The sequence below is a fragment of the Balaenoptera musculus genome, chromosome 15 (genome assembly GCF_009873245.2).
Source record: "Balaenoptera musculus isolate JJ_BM4_2016_0621 chromosome 15, mBalMus1.pri.v3, whole genome shotgun sequence".
Classification (NCBI taxonomy): Eukaryota; Metazoa; Chordata; class Mammalia; order Artiodactyla; family Balaenopteridae; genus Balaenoptera; species Balaenoptera musculus.
The window spans coordinates 51,040,635-51,050,879 of NC_045799.1; the positions used below are offsets into that span (position 1 = coordinate 51,040,635).

General features: G+C 49.1%; 2 protein-coding genes across 2 annotated transcripts in view; one reads left to right on the forward strand and one right to left on the reverse strand.

The window, feature by feature from the left end:
- The window catches only part of PKD1 (polycystin 1, transient receptor potential channel interacting), a 46,653-nt gene extending 45,939 nt beyond the window's left edge, over positions 1 to 714 (reverse strand). Inside the window, 1 exon segment of the mRNA XM_036824776.1 lies at positions 500 to 714. Coding sequence (XP_036680671.1) covers positions 500 to 714 — 215 coding nt within the window.
- An 8,462-nt stretch (positions 715 to 9,176) lies between these two features.
- Positions 9,177 to 9,530, forward strand: LOC118880804 (60S ribosomal protein L36a-like). Its single transcript, XM_036824794.1, has one exon. The coding sequence runs from the start codon at positions 9,210 to 9,212 to the stop codon at positions 9,528 to 9,530; it is 321 nt and encodes a 106-aa protein (XP_036680689.1). The 5' UTR covers positions 9,177 to 9,209.
- The last annotated feature ends 715 nt before the right edge of the window (positions 9,531 to 10,245 follow it).

Consider the following 10,245-nt stretch of genomic DNA (forward strand, 5'->3'; position numbering starts at 1 on the left):
TAAGTGCTGGGTATGCCCCCAGGCCAAGCCGCATCCTATTAGTCTCTAATTAGCGTTTAAGTGTTTTTCAGAGACCTTCCCGCCCCGCCTCCGCACGATGCTACAGGCCCCCAGTCAGCTGGCGTTAGCGGAGCCCCACCGGGTGGTGCGATGTCTCCGCCTGCACAGAATCCGGTATTTTCCTATTTCCCTCTGGCTGAGGCCAGGCGGGCTGAGAGCCGGCCCCGGTCCCAGGTTTTCCTTATTTAGTCGGGCCGACCTCACTGCGCTGGAGCCTCGCCCTGGGAGAGGCCTGGCCCGCACTCCGTTTCCCCTTCTAGAGGCCGGGGACGCGCCCACGCCCTGTGAGGCCCGCCAGGCCGGCGGCCTGCCCGGCCGGCCTCTCCCCGAAGGGTGCAGGCGCCCCGCGCCCCGCCGGGCCCCGGCCGCCGCCAGTCCTTGCGCCCGCCGGGCGCCATGGCAACCGCCCGGCCCGCGTCGCGAGCGGCGGGTTACTCACAGCGCTGTGGCGTCCGCGGGGATGCGCAGCGCGGGCCCGAGCGTCCGCAGTCCGCGGCCGGAGCAGTTGACGCGGCAGGCGGCGCCGGGCGCCGGGCCGCAGAGGCAGGGGGGCGCGCACGGTCCGCAGCCGCGCCCGGGGACCCCCGCCAGCGCCCCGAGCCACAGGCCCAGGCCCAAGGCGAGCGCCAGGCGGGCGGGCGCGGCGGGCGGCATCGTCAGGGCAGCGCAAGCATGGCCCCGGCCCGGTCCCGAGGCCCCGAGCCCGCCCGGCCTCGGAGGCCTCGGCTCAGGCTGGGCCCGCGCACGGCATGGCTGGGCAAGGGAGGGGGATCTGGCGGCGGCCGCGGCCTGTCTGCCTGCGCGACGCCCGCTCGGCACCCTGGCCCGGCTCTGGGTCCACGGCCGTCCGCTCGCGCGCTGGCGCTGCAGTGCGGGCCGGCCGCCGGCTCCTCCTCCTCCCGGCGCGGCGCGGGGCGGGGGCGCCCTTAGGCCCCGCCCCCTGCTCGGCCCTGTTGGGCGCGGCGAGGGGCGAGCGCCGGGGCGGAGCGCCCCAAGGCTCCGCCTTTCGTTCTGCAGCGTGGGGGCCGGTGGGGCGGAGCTAGGTGGGCGGGGCGCCTGGAGCTCCTCCCTTCTCACCAAGCAGTGGGCCGGGCCTCGGGCTCTGCTCCCCAGGGAGCGGCGGCCTAGGTCTGCGCTCTTCCACCTCCACGCCGCGTGTGCGCCTCCCAGACCTCACTCAGCGCCAGAGCAGTCACAACACTGAAAACACCAGCCGGGACCTCCGAGCGACCGTTAACGCGCGCTCATCCACTCCCAGCGCCTCTGTCCATCTCCGCCACCGCGGTTTCCAGAACGCCTGGCACACAGTAGGCACTCACTATATGCGCATCGCCTCCTCTCGTGGAGTTACCAGGGCGCCGGCGAGGAGTGGCGGCTAGCTCTCGCTGTCACGGTGGTGACGCCCAAGTTGGGCCTCACCTGGGCGGTGAAGTTCAGCATCCCGGCCTCCCGCCGGCCGCTGGGCATGAGGCTGCGCTCTGCGAGCCTGGAAGCCCGCGTCCTACCGCTCCGGCCGCAGTTTGCCCGCTCTTTCTTTTCACGGCGCGATGTACTCCGTGCTGTGACTCTGCCAAGGGAGATTTTGTTCCTCTGTGTGCGCAGGATTTAATTACGAAACTAACGCACGTGGTGGGAAGAATCCAAGCCGAACAACATGGATGAACCCTGAAAACATGCTAGAAGCTAGACAAAAAGGACCACATATTATATGATTCCCTTTATTTAAAAATGTCCAAAACAGGCAAATCCATAAAGACAAGAAGTATATTAGTGGCTCCTGGGGCTGGAGGGAGGGGGAATGGGTAGTGACTGCTAATGGGTGTGGGGTTCCTTTTGGGGATGATGAGAATCTTCTGGAATTAGATAGTGGTGATGATTGCACAGCCTTGTAAATATACTAAAATCACTGAATTGTGCTCCTAAAAGGGTGAATTTTATGGTATGTGAATTATATCTCAACTTTTAAAATAATGAAGAAATAATAAAATTGTTCGACCATTGGGCCACGAGTGGATACCTGACCCAAGCTGGTCAGTTGAGTCCCTCCCCCAGAGCCTGGACAGAGTGATCACAGGGAGGGGGTCCCCAGACCCCCATGTGAGCAAGGCCTCTGTACCACTGTCTGGAGACTTGGTATCAGGCTGCATCCTGAGACTTCCCAGGTTCCTCTCTGTGCTCTGTCTCTGCTTAAGCTAGTTGGAAACCTCAACTAAACCCATAGGTGCTGGGCCATGTCCTGCTGCCACTTGCTGGGGGAGTCCAAGCAGGACCACTGTGGGGCACACTGAAGCTCTGCTATTCACCTGGGCATGAAGCAGCACCCAGATGCCTCCCTTTCTCATCTGGGTAATGAGAATAGTAAACCTACGTTTTAGGGCTGGGGGAAGATCACATCAGCTCAGAGCCAGCTCCCAGGAAAGACCCAAAGAAGAACAGTTCCCCAGCACAGGCACAGGCCAGGGATGAACAGGGAACAGCCTGCCATGTCTCACAGGTCAAACGACCCAGGAGCAGACAGAGGATCTCCAGCCTGTGGCCTGGGGTAGGGGAAGGGGATGGTCCTGCTCCAGCAGCTGTGGTCCATTCTTAAGACTCAGTTCTCACAACCCCCTTTGTCTCCAAATCAGTATCTTGGAGCAGTTTGGGGGAGGGACTTAAGTTAGACATGAGGAGGAACTTCCATCCTAACAGGGAGGGATTGTGAAGCCTGCAAACCTTTTGGGACTCATGAACCTTTTTACACAGAATCACAGAGGGAGTGCTTGGGAACCCAGTTTGGAAACACTGGCATGGGGGCTAAGCCAAGGTGGGGTTGATGGGATGAGACAAGGGGAGGGGGAAGGAGCAGGAGGCCCAAGTGGGAAACAGTCTCAGGACTGGTTGTGGGGGAAATGGGAGAAGGAGGAGGCTCAGATGATGCCCTGCCTGGCGGTTGGGAGCCAGAATGGGTGGAGAAACTGTTTGCTGGGGGAAAATGGGGGATGGGAGGATGTCCCAGGGAAGGAGAGATGTGGAGGGAAAGGTGAGGAGGGGGTTTTGGACAGATGGTGCTGGGGCCACTTGAGAAGGTACCCAGAGCGTAGCTGGAGGTGGGGTGTGAAGCTGGAAGGGGGTTGGTGAGCGTACCTGGGACAGGTGGAAGAATCCAGAGGCAGGGAACCCCAACCTAGAGTTGGGGAGGAGGGAGACCTTAAGGGGAGTCTAAGTGAGACAGCCAGAGAAGTAGAAGGAAACTGAGGCACAGTGTGTGGAAGTTGAGGGAACAGCTACAGGGGAGAAGTCAACAGGGGCTTGGGCTACAGGAACAGAGAGGGGCTGGGCAGGTGCAGCTGGGAGTCCCTCCCTGACCACCCCGCATACTGCACAGGCCCACATGTACCTCCACTTGGGGCTTCCAGAACTCTCTACAGCCTCACACCTCCTGGACTTTCCACATGTTCTTCCCTTTGCTTGGAATGCTTTCCCATCCCACCCCCATGCAGACTCAGCTGAGGTGCCTCCTCCTCCAGGAAGCCTCCCCAGCCCCTATCGCATGCTCATTCACATCACACAGCCATTCAGGGGACACATTTATGAGCTATCTACTGCAAGCCAAGCATTTGTCCCCCAGTTTGTCAATACCCCTACTGGACAGCACTCCTCAGGGTCAACCTGTGCCTCCACCCTGCCATGTTGCTGCACGAAACTGAAGGCATGGTGTTCACCAGTGACCTTTACTGAGGGCACGTTGAGTGGAGGGGCTGGTAGGAAGACATATGCCAGCAGGTTGGTAGCAAGTGAGAGGGTGTAGACATGGCTTGTTTCACTGTTTCTAGAAGATTAGACATGAAAGAAAAGAGAGTCAAGGGACAAGAGAGGGACACAGCAATGGCAAAAGTTTTTTTCTTTTTTTAAATATATTTTTTAAAATATTTTTATTTATGTATTTATTTGGCTGTGCTGGGACTTAGTTGCGGCATGCGAACTCTTTTTTATTTTAATTTATTTAATTTATTTATTTATTTATTTATTTATGGCTGTGTTGGGTCTTCGTTTCTGTGCGAGGGCTTTCTCTAGTTGCAGCAAGTGGGGGCCACTCTTCATTGCGGTGCGTGGGCCTCACTATCGTGGCCTCTCTTGCTGCAGAGCACAGGCTCCAGACGCGCAGGCTCAGCAATTGTGGCTCACGGGCCTAGTCGCTCCGTGGCATGTGAGATCCTCCCAGACCAGGGCTCGAACCCGTGTCCCCTGCATTGGCAGGCAGATTCTCAACTACTGCGCCACCAGGGAAGCCCCCATGCGAACTCTTAGTTGCAGCATGTGGGATCTAGTTCCCTGACCAGGGATCGAACCCAGGCCCCCTGCATTGGGAGCGTGGAGTCTTAGCCACTGGACCACCAGGGAAGTCCCGAAAGTTTTTTCTTAACATGGGAGAGACTTGAACCACTTTCCAGGCTAAGGGAAAAGTGTCAACAGAGAGGGAGAAGCAGACCACAGAGAAAGAAAAAGAGTGTGTGCACAAGGAGTGAAAGGATTACTGGTGAGAACTTCTTGAGAGATTGGAGGGAGGAAACCCACATCCTTCAATTCTTCACCCATTCATTCATTGCCTTATTCCATTGACTCTTCCCAACTCTGCGAGGTGGATTCTATTATTATTCCCTTTATTAAATGAGGTAACTAAGGCACAGAGAGGTTAAGAAATTTGCCTGGTCACACAGCAGGTAAGTGAAAGAACAGAGATTACTTTCCAAACCCAAGCTTTTAATTCCAGTCAATGACAAACTGATAAGATTCAAGGACTCAAGATGAGGGAAGATAAACTCATAAGAGGCAGTGATGTAGGGACTTCCCTGGTGGTCCAGTGGTTAAGAATCTGCCTTCCAATGCAGGGGACACAGGTTTGATCCCTGGTCAGGGAGCTAAGATCCCACATGCTGTGGGGCGACTAAGCCCCCGCACCACAACTGCTGAGCCCACACACTCTAGAGCCTGTGTGCTGCAACTACAGAAGCCCATGCACCTGCACACTGCAACGAAAGATCCTGTATGCCGCAACTAAGACCCATCGCAGCCAAATAAATAAATAAATAAATTTATTTTTTAAAAAAAGAGAGACAGTGATGCAAAATGAGCAAAACAGATTAATTATCTAAATGATGGTTTGAAGGTGGTTGTGGAGTAAATGCAATTGTTTGGAAAGGATTTCTAAAATAGAACAGACATAAATATATATACTTTTTTTTTTGCCACACGGCATGTGGTACCTTAGTTCCCTGACCGGGGATTGAACCTGTACCCCCTCATTGGAAGCACACAGTCTTAACCACTGGACCACCAAGGAAGTCCCCAGGAAAGACATATGTTTAAAGAAGAAAATTAATTATCTTGGATTTTCCTGGTGGCTCAGTGGTTAAGAATCCACCTGCCAATGCAGGGGACATGGGTTCAATCCCTGGTGCAGGAAGATCCCACATGCCGTGGAGCAACTGAGCCCCTGCACCACAACTACTGAGCCTGCACTCTGCCACAACTACTGAAGCCCGCATGCTCTAGGGCCTGTGTGCCGCAACTACTGAGCTTGTGTCCTGCAACTACTGAAGCCCGTGCACCTAGAGCCTGTGCTCTGCAACAAGAGAAGCCACCAGTGCAGCCAAAAAAAAAAAAAAAAAAAAAAAATTAATTATCTGGAAATCAAATTCTGTAGACTATTTCAACGAACCACCCAGTGAGTCAGAGGAAATAAAATGTGCCAAAGATCTTCTCTGATTCAGAGAGTGGGACATTAGAGAGATGTTTAATTCTTGATAAAATATAGACTTAAAAATTTTTATTAATAGTTAATGATAACTATTAACATAAAATAAAGCGGAAAACTAGAAGTGGGGGGAAAGAAACAAGAAAACCTGATCAGCCCAAGCAGGAAAGAATTAAAAAAGGAAACAGTGGATCATTGTATTAATCAGAACACAAAATAAGACCAAGCATGTGGGTGATCATTATAAATATAAATGAGTTAAATTCCCCTGTTAAAGAGCAAGGATTCTCATAATGAGAAGACACACTAAATCCAGGTAAATGTGGTTTACAGGGGCACAGCTAAGACAAATAACCCAGAAGGCTGAGAGTAAAGAAACAGAAAAATAAAGACACAGGAGGGTGGGGTGGCAGTATTAATACTAGAAAAATAGAACCTAAAGCAAAAGATAGTAAATGGGGAAAGAGTCCAATTTTTTTTTACACTAATTAAAGGTATAATCTGTGTAGAACATATAATGAACCATTGTATTCTCAAAAAATAGAACATCAGCACACACAGCTAAACTGTTGAAAACTCACAAAATCATTGTGGAGGCTTTCTTACACCTTCCTTGGAATTTTACAAATCAAGTAGACAATTTTTTTAAAAATTCAGTAAAGATATGGAGAGTTTGAACAGCACAGTTAACAAGTTCTAGTTTATGTAACAGTATTTTGTCAAGTATCTGGAAATGATTAGGCAATAAAATGGCCTTAGGAAACACTGCCCCCTAGAGGTGCTCTGGGTCCTTTCACCTGCTAACTCCACCACATCATGAGTCTAGCCCACAGCTGGGGCTCCCCCAAACCCACCCTAACCCAGGGATGCTCACCTGAGTAGAAGCCTGAAGAGCAATTCGCAGAGAATCTTCAGACAAGGCTGGACATCCTGACGACTCAGATAATTGAAAGGTAAATGTGGAAGTGATGGATATTGTCATTATCTTAATTGCAGTGATGGTTTCATGGGTGTATACTTATGTCAAAACTTATCAAATTGTACACTTAAAAAATGTGCAGTTGGGACTTCCCTGGTGGTCTAGTGGGTAAGACTTCACACTCCCAATGCAGGGGGCCCGGGTTCGATCCCTGATCAGGGAACTAGATCCCACATGCATGCCGTAACTAAGTCTGCATGCTGCAACTAAGAGTCTGCATGCTGGAACGAAGATCCCTCATGGCGCAACTAAGACCCAGCACAGCCAAAATAAATAAATAAAAATAAATAATTTTTTTTTAATTACTAAGAAATTGGTTAGGTATCAAGGGGAGGTAGAAAGGAACTTGATTAGATACCAAGGGTGGGGGAATTCTTTTTTTTTTTTAGACACCAATTGTACTTGAACATTTGTTATTTTTATTTTATTTTTAATTTATTTATTTATTTTTGGCTGTGTTGGGTCTTCGTTTCTGTGTGAGGGCTTTCTCTAGTTGTGGCAAGCGGGGGCCACTCTTCATCGCAGTGTGCGGGCCTCTCACTATCGCGGCCTCTCTTTTTGCGGAGCACAGGCTCCAGACGCGCAGGCTCAGTAGTTGTGGCTCACGGGCCTGGTTGCTCCGCGGCATGTGGGATCTTCCCAGACCAGGGCTCAAACCCGTGTCCCCTGCATTAGCAGGCAGATTCTCAACCACTGTGCCACCAGGGAAGCCCTAAATATTTTTTTTAAGTGTGCAGTTATTGGATGTCAATTAGACCTCAATAAAGTTGTTTCTTAAATATCTAACCACTTACAGTGACAAAAAGCAGATCAGTGGTAGCCAGGGGCTGGGGTTGGGGGAGGGAATTACTGCAAAGGGGCATAAGAAATTTTGGGTGACAAAAATGTTTTATAGCATGAGTATGGTGATGCCTAAATAAATATATTTGTCAAAACTCACCAAATTGTTTAGTTAAAAATGGTGAATGTTAGTGTACATAAATTACGCTCCAATAAAGCTGATTTTTAAAAATCTAACCCTGTAGAAATTGAAATACCCTCTTTTAAATCTTTTAACTTTTAGAATTTAACTTTAATAATTTTAAATCAAAATTAAAATCAGATTATTAGAAATGACTAGTAATGAGCATACATCTTATCAAATATCTGGGATGCAAAGTTATATTGATACATGGAGAGAAACTGATAACATTACTTTAAAAAAAAATTTTTTAAATATTTATTTATTTATTAATTTATTTGGCTGTGCCGGGTCTTTTTTTTTTTTAAACTTTGGGTTTATTTATGGCTGTGTTGGGTCTTCGTTTCTGTGCGAGGGCTTTCTCTAGTTGCGGCAAGTGGGGGCCACTCTTTATCGCGGTGCACGGGCGTCTCATTATCGCGGCCTCTCTTGTTGCAGAGCACAGGCTCCAGCCACGCAGGCTCAGTAATTGTGGCTCACGGGCCTAGTTGCTCCACGGCATGTGGGATCTTCCCAGACCAGGGCTCGAACCCATGTCCCCTGCATTGGCAGGCAGATTCTCAACCACTGCACCACCAGGGAAGCCCTGTGCCAGGTCTTAGTTGCAGCATGCGGGATCTTTAGTTGTGGCATATGGGATCTAGTTCCCTGACCAGGGATCGAACGCAGGCCCCCTGCATTGGGAGCGTGGAGTCTTAGCCACTGGACCACGACGGAAGTCCCCCACTTTTTAAAAATTGATGAGCATGAAAAATCAAAATAGTATATAAGTTGAACATCCCTGTCAACATTCTAGAAAAACAACTATAAAATAAACCAAAAGAAAGTAGAAGGAAGGAAATTAGAAAGCTAAGAACAGAAGTTAGTTATTTGAAAAGAAAGAGAATTGATTAATAAAATCAAGAACTATTTTTAAAATTAATTTATTTATTTTTGGCTGTGTTGGGTCTTCATTGCTGCACGCAGGCTTCTCTTGTTGTGGAGCATGGGCTCTAGGCGCATGGGCTTCAGTAGTTGTGGCACGCGGACTCAGTAGTTGTGGCTCGCAGGCTCTACAGTGCAGGCTCAGTAGTTGTGGTGCACGGGCTTAGTTGCTCCTTGGCATGTGGGATCTTCCCAGAGCAGGGATTGAACCCATGTCCCCTGCATTGGCAGGCAGTTCTTAACCACTGCGTCACCAGGGAAGTCCCTCAAGAGCTATTTTTAATATACAAGGCTATTAAGTTTTTTTTTAAACCTGTTGGCAAGTGTAGCTGAAAGAGAGATGAAAATCGAATACAGCGCATTAAGACTGAGAATGAAGGTTTATTCACAGAAATAGAGAGTGAAAAATTACGAGACAATTATGTGTAACTTTTTATCTAAAAACATGTTGGAACAATATAAACTATAAAAACTGACTCAAGAGAACAATGCAGGAATGCGGACGTCAGGTTTCTAGTTTTCATTGTGAAGACCCCTATACTGCAAAGATGGTCAATGTACCTAAAACCCAAAGGACTTTCTGTAAGAAGTGTGGAAAGCATCAGCCTCACAAAGTGACCCAGTATAAGAAGGGCAAAAATTCCCTGTATGCCCAGGGAAAGAGGCGCTATGATCGGAAGCAGAGTGGCTACAGTGCGCAAACAAAGCCAATTTTCTGGAAGAAGGCTAAAACTACAAAGAAGATCGTACTGAGGCTTGAATGTGTTGAGCCCAACTGCAGGTCCAAGAGGATACAGGCCATTAAGAGATGCAAACATTTTGAACTCGGAGGAGATAAGAAGAGAAAGGGCCAAGTGATCCAGTTCTAAGCTTTGAGACTCTTTTGTTCTATTTTCGAGAGGAAAATGTTGAAGTTATAGAAAAATTGCCTGTATGAGAATAAATACAGTGATATTCTTTTTTTTTTTTAAACATCTTTATTGGAGTATAATTGCTTTACAATGGTGTGTTAGTTTCTGCAGTGGTATTCTTTTTTTAAAATTTTTTTTATTAATAGCTACTTTTATTTATTTATTTATTTATTTATTTAATTTATTTGTTTATTTTTGGCCGTGTTGGGTCTTCGTTTCGTGAGAGGGCTTTCTCTAGTTGCGGCAAGCGGGGGCCACTCTTCATCGCGGTGCGCGGGCCTCTCACTATCGCGGCCCCTCCCGTTGCGGGGCACAGGCTCCAGACGCGCAGGCTCAGTAGTTGTGGCTCACGGGCCCAGTTGCCCCGCGGCATGTGGAATCTTCCCAGACCAGGGCTCGAACCCGTGTCCCCTGCATTAGCAGGCAGATTCTCAACCACTGCGCCACCAGGGAAGCCCTGCAGTGGTATTCTTAAAAAAAGAAAAAAAAACTGACTCAAGAAGAAATAAAAAACCCAAATAGACTAACAATAAAGGAAGAAATTGAAAATATATCAGAGCCTTGCCAGGAAAAGACACTTAGTCCAGATCTTTTAATTAATTAATTAATTAATTTTTGTTTATTATTTTTTAATTTAATTTTGGCTGCGTTGGGTCTTCATTGCTGGGCGCAG